The 18,828-nt window shown below is 38.4% G+C and overlaps 1 protein-coding gene and 1 long non-coding RNA gene across 2 annotated transcripts in view; both read left to right on the top strand.

Moving 5' to 3' along the window:
- The window catches only part of bcr (BCR activator of RhoGEF and GTPase), a 91,231-nt gene extending 76,733 nt beyond the window's left edge, over positions 1–14,498 (top strand). Inside the window, exons 13-24 of the mRNA XM_044334133.1 lie at positions 35–110; positions 330–434; positions 899–973; positions 1,424–1,521; positions 2,373–2,504; positions 5,373–5,432; positions 5,743–5,852; positions 7,127–7,266; positions 8,164–8,298; positions 8,473–8,578; positions 9,946–10,108; positions 10,213–14,498. Of these exons, the coding sequence (XP_044190068.1) occupies positions 35–110; positions 330–434; positions 899–973; positions 1,424–1,521; positions 2,373–2,504; positions 5,373–5,432; positions 5,743–5,852; positions 7,127–7,266; positions 8,164–8,298; positions 8,473–8,578; positions 9,946–10,108; positions 10,213–10,302 (1,290 nt within the window). The 3' untranslated portion in view covers positions 10,303–14,498. The remainder of the gene's footprint in view (positions 1–34; positions 111–329; positions 435–898; positions 974–1,423; positions 1,522–2,372; positions 2,505–5,372; positions 5,433–5,742; positions 5,853–7,126; positions 7,267–8,163; positions 8,299–8,472; positions 8,579–9,945; positions 10,109–10,212) is intronic.
- A 2,500-nt stretch (positions 14,499–16,998) lies between these two features.
- On the top strand, positions 16,999–17,540 carry LOC122968263. Its single transcript, XR_006398797.1, has 2 exons — positions 16,999–17,192; positions 17,279–17,540. It is a non-coding gene; the product is annotated as an uncharacterized LOC122968263 (long non-coding RNA).
- Positions 17,541–18,828: the final 1,288 nt, after the last annotated feature.

Raw genomic sequence — 18,828 nt, 5'->3', positions numbered from 1 at the left:
AAATAACAACCTTTTTTTTGTGTTTGTGTTTCAGAGTTACAGTTTTCTGATTTCGTCTGACTATGAACGTGCAGAGTGGAAGGAGATAATTAAGGAACAGCAGAAGAAATGTAAGTGTCAAAACCAAACCATCTTAGGTATTATCACACTTTAGATACATTTATAACTGTACTGCTCCAGGAACCTTGTGAAGGAGAAACAGAAACCAATAACTTTGCAAAATAGTGATGACAATCCAAGTTGTTTGTCATTCATTATTGTTATATCAGTTTCAATAAGACATATGTTCCTTTTGATATACAATAACTGTTCCCATAACTTCCCATTAGGTTTTAAAACTTCCTCCTTGACTTCTATGGAGCTGCAAATGTTGACCAGCTCCTGTGTTAAACTGCAGACTGTCCACCACATTCCACTTAGTATCAATAAAGAAGGTAAGATATTTATGTATGTATTGGAAAGTATTGATTTTTAACATTCATACAGATGCTGTTTAAGTTTTAAGTGAACGGTAGTGTTCTTCTGAAACTGCAGTGTAACACTATAAAGCATTTGGGGCTCTGTGTGTATTGCAGAAGTGGCGTTACGCTTTCATGCTTCCTTGGTTTCTTGCTTGAGTTCATGTCTTGGATGGCAGCTTTGTTGTAAACCATTAAAAAGTCAAAAAAAAAAAAAAAAAACGCCCTTGAAAAGATACTTATGATTAATAATTGTGGGTGAAATGAAGATAAAAAGTACACAGAAGCTTAAGCCAAATGTTTTACACTGGGTAGTACTGTTTTATCCCTTCCCCTTCTGTGTCTTATTCTGCTCCAAAACAAACAGAGATCTGCATGCTTTTCTAATCCCTCCTCGCTGTCTTTTCTCTTTTTTCTCTGCCCGCTGACTGTTTTTCCAGAGGATGAATCCCCCGGTCTCTACGGGTTCCTGAATGTAATCGTCCACTCTGCCTCCGGCCTCAAACAGAGCTTGAGTGAGTCACTTCTTTAGCCTCTATGCAAGCAACAGAAAATACAGACGATCAGACAAAACAAGCTGAAAGTTTTATACTACTGAGAAAGCTCAACTGTCACATGATAATGGAGCAGTGGAAAAGACAGTTTTACTGTTTTGTTGTTCTAGTTGTTATGTTGGAACGGGAATAAATGCAGGAATTCTGTGTTTACCTCATAAATTACATTCATTTTTAGGTTCAAGTTTCAATTTCCACAAAACAAAACTTGAATAACTGGTTCTTTTTTTAAATGTACATTTTCAAATATCTGTCTTTAGCCACTTGTTTGGTATATTCACCACATTTCATAGTATGGAAGTTTGACACAACTGATTCTGAGCCATCTTGCCAGTTCAGTTGCTAATGTTATTCACAAAGAACACCTCAGCTGACGTATGACTTTCTTTTCAACCCTTTCTTCTCTGTCAGATCTCTACTGCACATTGGAGGTGGACTCTTTTGGCTTCTTTTCAAATAAAGCCAAGACGAGAGTATATCGATATACCACTGAACCCAAATGGAATGAGGTAGGAGACTGGTCCGATACATGCTTATATTATATAACTCCACATATCCCCAATGTCTGGTTATAAGTTGCTGCTGACATTTTAAACATCTTGTATTAATCACTCGTGACTCGTAGGCTTTCTAAATAAAAAAGATGGAACTGGTACCTGCATATTTTGGTTTGTAAAACTGTTTTATTAATAGACCATATCAGTACGTCCATGAACACATCACAACACACGTATCTGACATCTGCTTCTGTAATCAGTTAGCTGTCCATTTCTGGGTAATGAAAAGATGTATAAAAAAATCCACTCAGAGCATCTGCGGCCCCTGCAAACGCACAGCAAACACATATATGCATATTGCCTGCATACACAAACATGTATGCGTTAATGACACAGCTGGATGTCGGAGGTTATCATTACAGTGGAAGAAGAGCTTTGAGACACAATCAGTAAATCGGTTCATCTGCAGTACAATTTTTCTATCATAGACCCAGAGTCTCTGAGGATTTTGCTCAGCAAAGTGGAAATAATATCAGTTAATGAGGAGCTGCTGGTGATGACTCACATCTGTCCAAATGTTAAGTGAACCAACACAATGTGGGCCTCAGAATGATGTGCAGACCATATGCAGAGTGCTCTCTTACATAATTACAGGGAATGTTGGTCAGCTCTGCATTATGTGGTAGGATGCATGCATTAAACAAACATAGCAGAGGCTTTCTGGTTTTTTCTGGATGTATAATCTCTCTGTTTCTCATTATCTTTCTCATTCTTCTTCTGCCTTTATTCCTGTCACTGTTTTCCAATCAATGCAAGCTTACGTGTTTTTACACCCTTTCTTTTTTTTTTTTTGTTCTCCTCAGGAGTTTGAGATTGAGCTGGAGGGCTCTCAGACCCTGAGGCTGCTCTGCTACGAGAAGTGCTACAACAAGACCAAGCAGAACAAAGAGGATGGCGAGAGCACAGACCGCATCATGGGGAAAGGACAGATCCCGGTATGACATGACATCACCCCCCTTTCAGCAGACACACCATGACTCATTACTGATAGGCGGTTATGTCACCGCCACTGCCACAAAGCATGAAATCCATATTGTTGCTCAATGAATGACTTGAACGGAGCACAACGTTGCAATTGGCTGATTAGATGAATTACCTTAATATTTAATGGATGGGTAGAGGTTGGTTGGGTTAGCATGTAATTTTAAATAATCAAAAAATGCTCGGTTAGGATTTAAGCGAGAGAATGAGCAGCATTTCTGACAGAATGACAAAAAGCTTTGGACCAATCATAGTGCTGCCAGGTTTAGCTGTTTAAAACATTTATCACAGTCTGGGGTCTATAATGGTTATTGAGTAACAGTGTCCTGAACAGGTGGAATTTACATTTTAAGTGCTCCGTCTATAAAAATACCAAAATCCTGAGCAACACTCCTGGAAAAAAAAGCCAACAACGCAGACACTGTCCTGAGCAGCCCGACCATGAGACCGACTGATTCCAGGTTGATAGCAAATCTAGGGAGCAGGTGATTAGGTTGCCACGACGACGGCAGCCTGCAGGATAATTCCAAGTGTCACTCAGGAGATCGACAGAGAGAAAAATACAGCAGGGAGACAAAGATTTTGACTGAAACATGTTTTTGATTCACTGCCGCTAAACTGATCTCACTCCTCCGCCCACAAACAGGTCAAGTTTGTGTGTGTGTGTGTGTGTGTGTGTGTGACACAGCTGGACACTGACGTCTGGATATCTGAGAGATGTGTAATTGCTTATTTTCTTGCCTTTCTTCACCAAACTTAGAAACAATCTACGCTGGAACAACAGGACAAGTCTCTGTGTTGCTTGTAGTCTAGCCAAACTGTGAATTACGGTCACATGCTCCACCTAGTGGTTCCTTCGGTAATCCTTAGACATGATCGCTTCTTGACTGATGATGTCATTCAAAACAAACCGCCCGGAGCCGTGAGAAAGTTGCTCAGCAGGGTTGTCATAAATCCACGGCAAGAAACTGCCACTCCTGCCTTCAGCACAAGCCTCAGATTACTGCTCAGTTTTACTGTTTTACAGCCAATTAGATGTTTAGAACAGAAAAAAATAACCAGTTACTTGCCAGAACGGCTGGTGGCCAAACACACCGCCCAGTTTTTGGTAATTTACAATTTACGTGCCTAAATGTGTCTCTAACACATGTAAATATAGCATAGTCATATATTTAAAATGTTTACTCGTCTTTATTCTCTGTCAACATCTGTCGCATGTGCTTATTGTTGACTGGTGCATCTGTGGCTCTAATCCATGTCTACACAAAAGGCAATGACTCCAAACAAAACAGTACAGTAAAAAAGAAGATACAATACAGCAGCTCAACACAAAAAGATTGTTTTTACTGACTGAAAAGGTGTAGACTGAACACCTGCACTTCTTACAATATGAAATTTATTTGGTCTCTTTGAACAAAGCTGCATGTTTTCAGTCTGTCAACTCCATAAATTCACCCTTTTCACTGAAACACATCAATTCTTATCTTTTGTTTCTTAATCCTGCACATCCCTCTTAAATCATATTGGATGCTTTCAGGTAGTAAATTATTTTTAACTGTAAATATTGCTGGTCTAATCAGCTATTTGCAATCTTGAAAAGTATATATGTATAGTGTATATTGTCTTCTCTCTTCTTTTTTTTACAGTGTTTTAAACTGTCCCTGCTCATACTTTTGGCTTCATTTCAGCTTTAAAGAGGGTTTAGTTTTACAGATGTGTGATTTATTGGAAAATTGCATGTTGTGAAACGGCTTCACTAAACCTTTCCCCGCTAAAGGCTGGAGAAGATAAAACTGTATTTGTTGGCAAAAAAAAAACATTAGCTTTTAAAACATTTTTATCGGAAAGCAAGAGGAGCCCTTATGGCTTTGCTGTTTTTTTTTAGTGGATTGTAATTCTTTCTAGATAAATGGCTCAAACCAAAGAGCGCTCTCAGCAGTGAAAGATTCAGTTATGAGAAACACGATTCAGCTTCGCACGCAACCAGATGGGGCTTAGCCTAGGTAAACATACAACATACTATACAGTATATTGTGTGTGTGTGTGTTTGTTTCCTCATGTTAGGTGTGTGTGTCTGTGTGCATGTGTGTGTGTGTACCCAGCTTTTATTGCCCCAGATGGCCTGGCTCTGTCAGATCTGAGTGTGTGTGTGTATGTGTGTGTGTGTGTGTGTGTGTGTGTGTGTTTGGGTGAGAATTTAGTCTCTTTAAACAAATTGTATTTGTTCCATCAGGTTTCTAAAAATATAATAAAACCACCTTTGACAACATTCCACTGTGATAGAGGGAAGATTTGTACTGTTGATGCAATTATACCTTAATGCACTGTGATGTTGACATAGCTGAACAGTACATAAGTAGGACAAGAGTATATAGAGACGGCTTAATCTCAACAAAGCAAATAAACATTAAAAATTCATGTAGCTGCAGCGCTGCATGAGAAAATAGTGAGAATGTTTCATAAGAAATCATATAAAACACTCTTTGTTGTTTTTCTTTGATTCTTTTATCTACTTGGATCTGGATCTGCACTAAAATCTAATTACTTGTTCCACTGCTTTCTAGATATCCTGCTACTAAAAAGTATACAAGTAAACAAACTTAAAGTAAAATGATGGATGTGGCCAATTAACACACTGATCCCAGCATGATCTTAGACAGTATGAAACTACAAGTTACATTTCAAAAACAGCTTACTAATGCTGAATCTGGACACCTTTTTTTGTATGTGCATCATGGTTTTGGATGTACAGGAATATCTGAATAGTTCAAATGAAATTTCTGTGCATTAAAATGTAATGTTTTTCTGTTCCTTCCACTCAGCTCGACCCTCAGACTCTTCAAGGCAAAGACTGGCAGAGAACAGTTATTCCCATGAACGGGGTGAGTCAATCAATCATTGACTTTCTACTTTGTACTATTCATTTGATACACAGTCTCTCTGTTAAACAGGTGTCAAATCTGAAAGAACTCACATTATTTGGTGTCACTGTCAGCAATGATACAACCTTATATCATAGTAGCACGTAGCGGTGAGGGATCAACAGTGTCTCCAGCAGTGCAGTGTACATCTGGTTTTAACATGGCAGGATTTCCTCAAGATCACAGAAAGCTATGGCAGATTGCAGGCTTGTAGGTCGGCTTCTCGCTCTGTAAACCTGTTTTAACTTTAAGCCCTTTTTTCCCGTGTCAGATCGAGGTCAAACTGTCCATGAAGTTCACCAGCCGAGAGTTCAGCCTGAAGAGGATGCCCTCGCGGAAACCCATGGGTGTTTTTGGAGTCAAGATCTCCACGGTGACCAAGTGAGTCAACATTTATAGACACAGAAGCTGCTTGATTACAGTAATTATCTGTACTGTTAAAATGCCAAACCCCCTCTTCTCTAATGTCCTAAATGAATGTAAAAGCCAAAGTTAGCTGACATGTCCAGTTGGATGGATGCTTGTCCTCCACCTGAAGTGTCTCAGTCTTATTCTAGACCAGGGGGCAGCAATTAGGTTCAACCATTGGCCTTTTTTTAAAATGTTTTACTGGGGAGGCTGTTAACCAGCACAGTGGAAATGCAGGCCTATATGTTTTGTTTATTTCTTTGAATTAATTTAATTATAAAGTTGATGTTTAACGTTGTTTAGCGTATTTTAGGGCAGATGTCATTTTTCCCATTTGTAAATGAAGGCTGACATAGTTACAGCTTATTTTAATACTCATTTGGCTAAAAATGACTCATACACGAATGTATGTTCTGCATGGCATTTCTATACTGGCTGTCTGCACGTAATAAACAGTGCCCTGCTTCATTTATGGTTGATTCAAAGTACTGTGGTTGTTGCTGCTTAGGAAAAAAATGCATCAACGCACCATTTCTGTTTGACTACAACCTATTTGTGTTGTTCTTATTTGTAGAATTAAAGCAATTTTAGAGCTCTCACATTAAAAATTTTTCACCAGCACTGTTCCAGTAGCATGACTATCCTCATATGGGGGCAGTATTGAATGTAACAAGGTCACTGAGATTTACACAAGCCTTTTTTTGTAGATTTGTTAAAAAGTATGTAAAAGTTTTGATGGAAACTATGAAAGTCAGGACTTCAGCTTTTATTATGGAGCCAAATATTTGGCCCAGACTGTAGCAGGCTCTCTGAAAACACCTAATTCAGAATTTAGTATGTTTTAGCCCATTAATTAAAAATCATGTATATTTTACATTACACAATATTTACTGCCAGCGGTTTCCATTTATTTCATTATTCTATGAAAACAAATCTGCAGACACTTCACACTTTCTTGACAAAGTGAACACTTTTTTGGTGATAAATGACATTAATGAGGATTAAAGATAACAATCAATTAGTGTTGTGGATAAAACATTCCAATAGAAACACTAGCAAAGAGCCTGAGGTGTTACTAGCCCCTCAGTGATCAAAACAACGCAAAACACAGCTATTAGTCTTGTTCGTATTCTCCCTTTATCACAATAAAGAAAACATTTCATACCTCATCATTTATTCAGTGTTTTTGCAAGCACGTTTTAACTAATTACATAACATGAATAATGTTTATGTTTCTTTCCTCCCAGGCGAGAGCGCTCCAAGGTGCCCTACATTGTCCGGCAGTGCCTAGAGGAGATTGAAAGGAGAGGTATGGAGGAAGTGGGCATCTACCGAGTATCAGGAGTGGCCACTGACATCCAGGCCCTGAAGACCGCCTTTGACACCAGTGAGTGCAGCTTTCATCTGCGTATCTGCTGTGCACAAAAAGACATGCAAGAGGGTTAAAATGGACAAATTACAAAATGCTTTTTACAAGAAATAGCAGTAAACAGATGAATTTGTGTACTGTATGTTACTAGTTTCACAAGATTCACATTTACTCATACTTTATATGTAATTCAGCTTTTAAATCAAACAATTTTTAATTCACTGTTACATCTAGTTATGTAAATGTCACTATATTCCAGTTAAAATCATCCACATCTCTTCTTAACTATTTCTCCAAGTTCATTCTCTATGGGGTAACTCCAAATGTTATTTATTATATGTAGTAGACATTAGGAAAATCGTGAAAGAAATTCTTAAAACTAAACATTATATTTTGGAGACAGATTTTTAGACACAATAAACCCTTTACAGAAGCTACATGTATTGTAGGTAAACAGAAAATGTGTTATTACAAAAAAGAGGGTATTTGTATTCACAAATATATGTTTACTTTGCATTTTCCACATTTCAAAACTCCATCTATCAGCAAATTATAATGCTGTTACTGCCATGCGTTTCTAGGAAAGAAAGCTGAGAGGATTTATTGACCATCACCTGAAGGAAATCCTTTTTCTAATCTTTCTGTCTGTTGATCAGGTGATCATTATCGCAACTCTGTGTTTGAGGCATTTTCCTTGTTGTGAAATGAGTAATCAGACTAACTCCTCTATGCATTTTGTGTGCGTGTGTGTGTACTAATTGTGAATATATCTTATGTGGAGTGGGGTTACTTTACTTCTGATGAGATACTGAAAAATGAGATGCATGGCGACTGCCTGCTTGTTCCATGATGCTTCTTTTTTGTCATTGCAAGCCTACTGTCTTCATCTTGTTCTCATCTCGCTCTCTCCTGCAGATCATAAAGACGTGTCAGTGATGATGAGCGAGATGGACGTCAATGCCATCGCTGGGACCTTGAAGCTGTACTTCAGAGAGCTGCCAGAGCCGCTCTTCACTGATGAGCTCTACCCCAATTTTGCAGGCGGCATCAGTAAGTCGACCCATCACGTAGCTTATTATCAGTCAACCAATCAAGCAAACTAAGTATTAGAGCTGTAGTTTTTCACAACAGTATCAAGGGTTGCTTCATTTGCAGGAAATATAAATGTAATGAGTTTATAAGTAATGAGCTTATCTTGTCCTTTGCTTCTTGTCCTTTGTGCAGCCCTGTCTGATAGTGTTGCCAAAGAGAGCTGTATGTTGAATTTACTACTGTCACTGCCAGAACCCAATCTGGTCACATTCCTTTTCCTTTTGGATCACCTGAAGAGGTAAGAAAGAACAACTAAAACCCATGCAGATGCATTTACAGAAAGTACATTCAATCGCAATAATACAAAAGCATGTTAACATTCCAGATAGATTTTAATTTCATTTTTCTGTCCCAATATTATTGAAATTATGATATAAAATTCAAAATGTGTAACTGTGGGAACTACAACTAATGTCACTTATACTATACTATACTTATTACTTACTGTGGACTATTAAAACAAAAGCAGTCTGTACTTTAGGATGTTATATGAAACTGCAAAATGTCCTCTGGTTACCATGGGAATTTTGAATAATAAGAGGCTCAACCATTACATGGGCATCAATACAATGCAGATGCATCTCTTCAGTAGCACTGTATGAGTGTGTAATGGGTGGTCCATAGGTGGTTATAGTTTTGCCTAGATTATCAAGTGAGGTTTCCACTTTAATTATATAATAAAGCAAATAGGAGACTGGAAAATGTAGAGTCATAAGAGGGAAACTCTTCTTCATTTACTGTTTTATATTTCTTGTATTGTTAGTGGAAAAACTTTTGTACAGTTCAATATATAACAATTACTTCCATCATCAACCAATTTTTTTAATGAAACAATGAATTTAATATGACGCACGAGATGGTTTGTTACACAGAAACATCTGAGAAGTCTGTTTGGAAAAAGGCAGGCACTTTCAAAAAATACTTGGCAGGTGATTGGATGAACCGTCTGTCTATCACCGTCTTACCTTGTGAGGCAGCTGGATTTGCAAGATCACAAGATCACGTGAGGATATTCATAGGATGGTGATTGGTCCGACACAAGCACATAACTTCAAGTCATGTGCTTGTGTCTGTTATGTGCCTGACAAGATGGATTCTCACGTGATCTCATGATCTCCCGAATCCAGCTGCCTCTCAAGGTAACAATGAATCATTCAATCAATAGAATGTCAGAAAATACTGAAAACGTCAATCACAATTTCCCAGAGCCCACGATCACACCTACAGATGCTGATGCTTGTTTTGTCCAATCAACATTTCAAAACCAAAATGGATTCAGTTTAAAATGACAATGAGAAAAGCAGCAAATCCTCATGTTGGAGAAAGCTTAAAGTAGCAAATGTTTGCCACTCTTTGTTTAATAAATGACTTAAATGATTAATTAAATAGAAGCATGAATAGCAATTATTTTCCCATTCTCCAACTAATCGATTCATTATTTTGCCACTAACAAATGACAGAGGTGAAGAAGTTTAAAACAACAGAAATCTTCACATACTCGCACACACAACGTACAGGTGCATCATGGCACAATAACATCACCTTGTGTGTGGTCTTGTCCTCTATCCGCATCACTAATGGACTCGTCTGTCTTGCTCTCCCCAGGGTGGCAGAGAAGGAGAGCATCAACAAGATGTCTCTCCACAACCTGGCGACGGTGTTTGGGCCGACCTTGTTGAGGCCCTCAGAGAAGGACAGCAAGATCCCCGCTAACCCCACGCAACCCATCAGCATGGGAGACAGCTGGTCCCTGGAAGTTATGGCTCAGGTCTGTCTGTTCCCTTTGGCCTTTTATCTTTGAATTTTGTGAAGCTTTTCTGAAAAATACACTCTGCTAAAGGTCTAACATATCCTTTTTCTACTTCCTTGCAGGTCCAGGTGTTGCTGTATTTCCTGCAGCTGGAGACTATCCCTACCCCAGACAGTAAACGACAGAGCATCCTCTTCTCCACTGAAGTATAAAGTGAACATTTGGCTCTGCCTACTTGAGACTTTGACTATGAAGGAGTGAAAAAGAGAAGGACCTTGGCTCAAAGTGAGCCTGTAGTAGTATGTTTTTGAATTGACTGACCAGATTCCTCTTGAAGCTGTGGAAGGGATTGTCTCTGGCAATGACCGTCGCCCCTCAAACACAAGAGGGCGCCATTGGGCCTCTACAGCTCAGAGGATGCTAGTCCTCTGCATTCATATCTCTCACTACTGTGCATCACACCTGATATTTAGTATAATTCCTGTTACCTTCAGTGATACTGTGGGTAAGTCTGCCATCTACATTTCTTCACTTTTATCTTTGTTGGTCTTAACATTGAACCTTTACAGCTTGAAGACAATTGTGGTTCATAAATCAAGAATTGTTAAAATCAAGTTCATAAAAATTCTTGATTCTTGGAATTAGTTCGCAAAACAAATCAGAGTTTCCACGTACATTTGTGTTTGGGCATTGTTCTCTATCTGTGTTTATTTTGGACAATCATCAAGCCAACTCAAAATATGTTTATCCATCTCAAACATTGCTTCATATCCTGTTGAGGAAAACATGTCTTACATAATTGTGGCGCATCGTTTGTAAGAAGACAAGAGGAGGCATTTGTGCTGTCTGTGGGAGTTAAAAATGAATATCAACAGCTGCCACGAGATTAGCTTTTTTCTCTGTGTCATGAAGGCCACAGGAAGCCGACACCTGTACGTTAAAGTGTTTACAACGTAAACAAACCCCCCCGTTGGAGTCCGAGACAAACGGCTTGAAGAAGGACTGTAAGAAGAAAAAAAACTTAAAAAAGGAACCCGATGATTAGTAACACACTGCAATTTGACTGCCTGCGTTTTTTCTGACCATAAAAGCAAATTTCCTCAATTTGTCTTGTTTGTTGTCTCAAGGTAGTCTTCAGCTTAAATATCCAGGAAGCAATATATTTTCTAACATAGGAATTGTCTGTGTTCATACCTTTGCTGATGAAATGTCCTTCTTATTGTAACATAGGACATCTTGCCAAATTAATATGTCGTTTGTTTGTTTCTAGGAAAAAAGGAAGCCGTTGTATTTACAGATACAGTATGTACATAATCTTAAAGTTGTATTTTTTTTTGGTTCTTTTTGTTTGAACTGATAGAGGAGATTTCCGCACACTTAGATCTATGCAGTGTTTCACTTTGAACAAACACTGCATAGATCGAAGTGTGCGGAAATCTCCTCTGTCAGTTTGGACTCATTGATGCTTCCAGCACCTTAGCAAAGATTTAGCCAGGTGGAGCGGTGGTCATCCTGCATTGTTCTTTTTGTCTAACAGTATAATCATTGTTGCTATTATTGTAATTTATTTTGGGGGTCCTGGGGGAGAAATCAGTTTTGGTTTTTCTGTGTATTTCTTGGGTTTGATTAAGAAAGTGGTAGATGTTAGCCTTGACTTCAAGTCTTGCGGTAAATAAGCAGGATTTAGCCTTGTTCTTATTGAAACTACTCAGCTGTTCTGTCCAGCCTATCAACATATTGGTTTAGATATTATGAAGGTGACACACACATTGTAGTTACAGACTGTATGCTGCTGTGGAAAAAAAAAAGGCACAAGCTCTTTAACTGCTGGGTGTTCCTCAGCAGTCCGTCTCACATCCAGAGACCATCGCCTGTCTAGTGTAGACATTATGCAATGTCATAATACAGCACACACACATTCACATACATACATATGATATTGTTGTTTTTGTACCATTGAATCTGTGGCTGCAGAAGTGCACTCATGCAATGTTAGAACTACTGTATTACAATTCAAGTGACCTGAGCACTCAGCATTTATGTCCATTGAAGAGAATATCTGTTGGTGTAAATGAAGGAATATTATTTTGTTTCTTCTTCTTCTGTCTGTTTTTCTCTCTCTCATGCATATGGCAACATGTCCTCCATCCTCCAATGTTCTCCGTCCTTTTAAGCCTCCAGTTAAGTCTCTTAAAGCTCATAAGATATTTTGTCAATACTAAAATGACATATCTCTGCGTCCTTGATTTAACATGCAGGCATGTTTTCTTGTTGTTGTTGCTGTCTTGTCCGCAAATATGTGGGATGTTGGTTTGAGGATCTGGTTTACATTATTACAGTTTGTCCTTTTCTTGCCCATTTAAGGATAAATATCATGGCTGGTTTGTAAGAAGCTGGTTTACTAGCTCTGCAGTTAAATGCATGTCTGTGCCAGGCCTTCTATATAGTATATCATAGGCATAAAACTATAACCAATCGATCAGTTTAATGGATCTGATAAGGGCTTGTGTGTGGTTGTGTCTACATTTAATAACATAGAAAGGCAGATATGAGTAAAAGATATGAATAACAATGTTTGGTTTTTTTCGAAACATAAACATCTTTAGACTTTTGAAATGTTCTTAAGCAAGTGAAGTTTTTTCTTTTGGATACATATCTCTAAATATTAAGAAATGTATACTCACTTTGCGCATTATTCAGTGCTATAGGGTCATCATCTATCTCCTTTTAACATCACTTAAAAGTGAACAAAAAGGAAATCAAAATTTGATGTTTAAATGACAACTTAGTCTGTAGATTTTAGATTAAAAAAAAACATTATTGTATCAACCCCATACACAATACTGTCAAGATACTATTCAGAAAGACCTTCAGTCCCATCACAGTGTTTTTTTCACTGCCATTGTTTACGTCCACTAATTTTGGCCTACTGTAGCATGCGCACATTCTTTCAACATCTATATTTCAGTGAAAAGTGAACGCACGGAATCCACCATTCTTTCGTTCATTCATTCGTCCGTCACCTTTATAACAAGTCCCGATTGCCTACACTCTTCTACCCTATCGTGCCTCGACACTTTTGCTTTTGTTTGGCGCCTGCGGTACTCGAAACGTCAGCGAGGTGATGACGCTGACGCTGAGTGGAAACGTTCAGTCTCCCGTTGCCTTTGCTGAGGACAGCCACACAGCTTTCATTTCTTATAGACTAAGACAGGACCTTAAACTTAAGCATGGTCTTAGCTCATACTGTAATGCCCATCCTACTTGCCACCTTCATTTGACTGTGATGCTGTAAATCAAACTGTGTAAAGGACAGAATTTCTTTCCCATGTCCTTATTTTAGCTCTTAAAACTTTAGCTCCTTGTATGCCTTTTGTTTTTATTTATTTATGCTTTGTTCCAGTTTGGTAAAGGAAAGTGTACTGGATCTATTTATTTATGATATAATATCATCTAAGGCTAAATTAATGTTGGAAAAATGGTCTTATATGGTGTACTTTCTTTGGGAAAATGTTATGTCGCAGTCTGTTTGTCATCTTAAGTTATGGAACATCCTGCTTAAGTTACAAGTGTTTCTCTTCTATTTTGTCCCAAAATCATGACCTCTGTGTAAACATCTTTGTACCCAAACTCCTGCACTGTCAGCTCATCTCTGTAGTTATTTGTGTCGTACAACAGACTGGCCACTGTGATTGTTCAGCTATCTGACTTAGATAACTGAATAGCAGGCGCAGGTTCTTGTCAGTTTAAAAGGTAGATTCTGTGAGTTAACATAACTCAAACGTCTCTTTTTTTTCCATAAAGTTGTATAATATGTATTATACTAGAGAGTACATAATTTGGTTTCCATTTTATTTATTGTGGCGTCCGCTGACATATGATGCGTTAGGGATTGATCGAGCCGGTACACCTCTAGTCTCTTTGAAAAGACAAGCTGTCAGTATGTGGTAGAGGAGAAAAGAGTCTTATTACTCTAAAAATCTGCATTGTTTTGGTCTGTTGATTGTCGGTGTAACTGCATGTACCCTCCACAATACAGTTCCTTCCATATGCTCAGCCTTTAAGTTAGGGTTAATTTTCTGTGGAACAGGCTGAAGATGTGGAACATATTGCTCTATATGAAAGTTGCAAATTTCTTCCATTTATTGCAAATGAGCCTGGTTAATTATCACAACATTTCCATATTATAGTTGGAACTTTTTTTTCCCTCTGCTGCGACTACTCTGACATCACGCTGACGTTGAATTACGCAACTTTAACCTTTGGGGTCAAAAAATAGCAGATTTGTTTCATTCGACATGTAACGTGAAGCTGAGGATGAGACTTGCCGACCAACCACAAACACTTTCTCTTTTTATCTTTCTCAATTTTTTGACTCTTGTTCCTGTTCAATATTCAATGTTCTGCTTGTAGAACTGTAAAAAGGAATACTGTATTCTGAAGGCAAACATGTTTGGAAGGCATTTGCAGCCTATGTTTGTACACAAAAATGTTAAATAAAATCTCCTGTATCTACATAAAATGATATGTTTGATCATTTCTTTTGATTACAGAGTAGGTTGTAGGTTTTGAGGCAAAAAGTCTTAGAATATTTTATTTTAGAATTTTCAAATATGCAAAAAACAGTACAACTTATACCCACTAAAAGCTCAATAACTCAATTATACAATACACAGGTAACTGAAAAGAAGGAAGTGAGGGGAAAAAAACCCCACACAATTCCAATACTATGACATACTTGTCACTGAGATACCACAACCATTGTACCTGGACATTAGCATTGGCCTACGCTGGAACCAGTTCAAAGGTTACATCAACAGCTGCCAGATCTTTAAAAATACATCACATCTGTTTTTCAGGACACACATTATTTTCTCTAAGGGCTTTCAGTTAGTAATTTTTAGTCATTTCATTTTGCAATAGAGAGGGGGGAATCCAACTTCCAAGTTAATACAATACAGTGGAAACAATAAGAGCTATGACAATGTATTTTCTGGAAGTCTGACTTAGTTTCAAGTCTGTTATGTTTCCTAGGAGACCTATCCATAATTTTAGTCAACATGTCACATAAGTCACACCAGAAGCAACTTTGGCATATTGCCATGTGCAGTGTAACATTGTTCCCTCAGTAATGCCGGGTCTGAAACAAACATTCGAGATTGTAGGTTTGTACCGGTGTAATTTCTGAGGGGTGAGGTAAAGCTGATGAAGAAAATTGTAGTTGACAAGCTTAATTCTGGCATTTACAGGGGCGAACATGCTGTTCTGATACAGATCAGTCCATAGGTCCTCATCTATAGTAATGTCCAAGTCAGATTCCCACCACTCTCTTGACCGATGTATGTTTTGTTTTAGACAGTGATCCATCATTGTTGAATATAGCCTTCTAATAAATTGCTTTGAGCCTTTGTTACTGTGAAACACCTCATCCACCCTTGTCAGGTCAGGTAGTATCAGCTGCTCACCCAAACCTTTTTTTTCAGGAAGGCTCTCAGTTGCAAATAACAAAAAAAGTGTTTAGTGGATAAATCATATTTCTCTTTAAGCTGTTCAAAGGACATGGAAATGCCATCACTATAACAGTGCTCCAGGTATTTTATACCTCTATCATACCAGAGCAAGAAAATTTTGTAATCAGAAATCATTAGTATGAGTTTGTTTTTCCATAAAGGTGTTTTAGGTGACAAATCATTCCTCACTGCAAGAATTTTATGGACCTCATACCAAGATCTAACCAGGTGGACAGTAAGTGGGTTTTTCGTTTTGCTAATAATACTTTTTGGATTCCACCTACAAATAAAGCCACTTTCCCACCCTTTCATCAAGGTCCTGTAATTCAATATGTGTCCAGAAGGAAGAGGAGTCACATTCAAACAAAGATGACAGAAATCTTGTTAAGAGTTTTAAAGATACAATAGGGAAGGGGGATAGGGAGCGATTGAAATAAGTGCATTATCCTTGACAAAATGTTCATCTTTATACAGATGACTCTGCCAAATAAAGTCAGGGGTAGGTCTGTCCATCTCTTTATGTCACTCTCTATTTTCTGAATCAACTCAGCGTAACTGAGTTTAAACAGGTTCCTCAAGTTGCTATCCACCTGAATACCCAGATATGTAAACTCTTTTGGAGCCCACTTAAAGGAGTCTGGCTGGTACAGGTCTCTACGATCAATTTTACACAGAGTGAGTATTTCACTCTTTTTGTAGTTCACCTTATAGCTGGATATTACGCTATAATTGTCCAGAAGAGCTTGTAATTTAATAAGAGACCGGGCTTGGTCTGTAAGTAATAAAATTGCATTGTCAGCAAATAAACTGATTTTGAGAGTTAATTGACCCACTTGGAAGCCTTTCATGTCTGGGTCTTGTCTCACTGCTTATGCCAGCGGCTTTAATGCCAGAACAAAAAGCCTGGCAGAGAGCAGACAACCCTGCCTGCTGCTTCTTTGTATTGTGATAGGAGTTGACATTATACCATTTGTGACTATCTTGGCTTGTGGTATAGGGTTTTCACCCAATGAATGAAAGACCGCCTGAACCCAAATTTGCCCAGTACCTGGAGCAGATATGGCCATTCTAGGCGATCAAAGGCCTTTTCAGTGTCTAATCATAGCACAATACTAGATTTGTTTCTGGTATTCACTAAGTGGATAATGTTGAGGAGTCTACGGGTGTTGTCGGCCGAGAGTCAGCCTTGTCGGCCTTGAAAATGATCTTGAAGTCTGCAGTAAGAAGGCTAATAGGCCTATAAGAGGAGCATTTTGGGGGATCCTTGTTTTTCATGTGAATAACCGATATTAAAGCTATAAATAAAGAATTTGTTAGGAGGTCAGTTATGCTTCTCCCTTCCAGGTGTTTTCCCATGGTTTTCCCTTCCTTGTGTTTCATGTTTGTCCCCAGTCTGTCTCTCTCTGTGTTTGTGTGTGGGCATATGCTGAGTGTGGCCTCCTGGTTTCCCTATCCCAGTCAACCTGAGCACCTGCAGCTGATCTACTAATCAACTCTACAAGCCATAGCAGTATAAAGCCCGGTTCATCTCTCCAGACTCTGCTATATTGTTCAGTCACCAATGCGATACGGACGCTATGGCCAAGCTTCTTGTAAGCTATTTTTCTTTGACTTCTTTGACTCTCTGGCTTTCTGGCTTTCTGAATGCTGCAAACACTGTTCTCTGCCTGCGCCTCAGGTTCATCACTCCAGCTCCCATTACACCTGCCACGTGTGCCTCATCCTCACCTGTTACTTGGCAGTTTGGATTGTGGATCCCCTAATTGCTCTGCTCTGCTCTTCCTTGAACCTCTCTGCCTGCTTCAGTCCTTCACTCTGCACTGCTATCTACTCCACTCTTCCATTCCCAGCCCTTTTGCCACATCCAAAACCAAAGAATACTCAGCCAAGCCATCATATCCATGTTCAACTCAAGCTACAATAAACTGCCCTTAACCATCCCTGTGTCTCCTGGTCTGTGTTTGGGTCCTAAATTGAACTGTTATATCAGAATCAGGTAGTGTTTGTGTTTTGGTTTCCAGATTTAAGACATCCACAAAGAGAGGGAAAAGCAGATCTTTAAACTCCTTATAAAATTCAGGAGGGAAACCTCCTCCACCTGGAGATTTATTAGATTGAAATGAGAATATGGCTTTTTCAATTTGCTCCTCGCCCTCCTATATCAATAAGAATGTATCTATCATGGTGAGATCGCCTGGGGATTCCAATGTATAGGAGTAGTAGTGTTTAAAACAGTCATTGATTTCTTTCGGGTTTCCTGTTACAGTCCCATTTTCTCTTTCTATAGGATTGATAGTTCTTGATTTCTCCTCAGTCTTAATCTGCCAAACCAGGACTTTGTGCACCTTTTCTCCCAGTTCATAGTAGCTATCTCTGTTTGAGTCTAAGGATGTGTTTTTTTCTATTCTGTAAGTGTTCAGCCAGTTATATTTAAACTTTTTGTTTACTGATGTAACTGATATGTCTCTCTGGAGCATGTCATTTGATGTTCTTTTTTTAATTGCAGGATTTCCTTCTCCACCTCAGTAATTTCAGCAATGTGTTTTTTTCTTGAAGCCATTGGTAAAGGGAATTATCTGCCCTCTTAAATACACTTTCATTGCGTTCCACAGTACAAAGCTATTGGGGGAAGAGGCACAGTTTGTTTCACAAAAGATCTTAAACTCTGATTTTCTTAAGCTAAATCGCTTTATCTATCATGTCTTTCACTGAGGCAGATAACAGAGAACACAAAGTTCATTTAACATTGCTATCAGTGTTTTTTCTATCTTGGTGTCTCAGCTGACTGATGTACTTTGTGTTTTTTCTTAATATGCTACTGAAACTGGTGATGCACACAACTTTACAACTGCAGTCATTCATTTAGAGCAAGATCCTCAGCAAGGAACAGAATATGACCATTTGGAGCACGCCCACTTTACCTTGTTTTTCTCATCATATTTGTTTGTTACCTCCATTATTTGTTGTGTCCTTGACAATTGTCACAAATAAAACTCATATCCATATTTTCTTTGCCAATTCTAATCCTGATGATATGAAACAAGAATCAATACTTTCAGCAAGAGACCCTTTCTGAGTTTTGAAATCTTCTATCCAATACAAAACATCTAAAAACAGTTTTGCTTATAATTGGAGGAAGCTATTTAGAAGGAATGAATCATGGGTCTCACTGATAAACATTAAGCCTCATGCTGCACAATATAGATCAGTGCATGATGACATCTTGAA

This window comes from Thunnus albacares, chromosome 18 (assembly GCF_914725855.1).
Source record: "Thunnus albacares chromosome 18, fThuAlb1.1, whole genome shotgun sequence".
Lineage (NCBI taxonomy): Eukaryota > Metazoa > Chordata > Actinopteri > Scombriformes > Scombridae > Thunnus > Thunnus albacares.
Note: the sequence above shows the minus strand (reverse complement) of the source record. Positions and strands in the feature narration are given on the sequence as shown.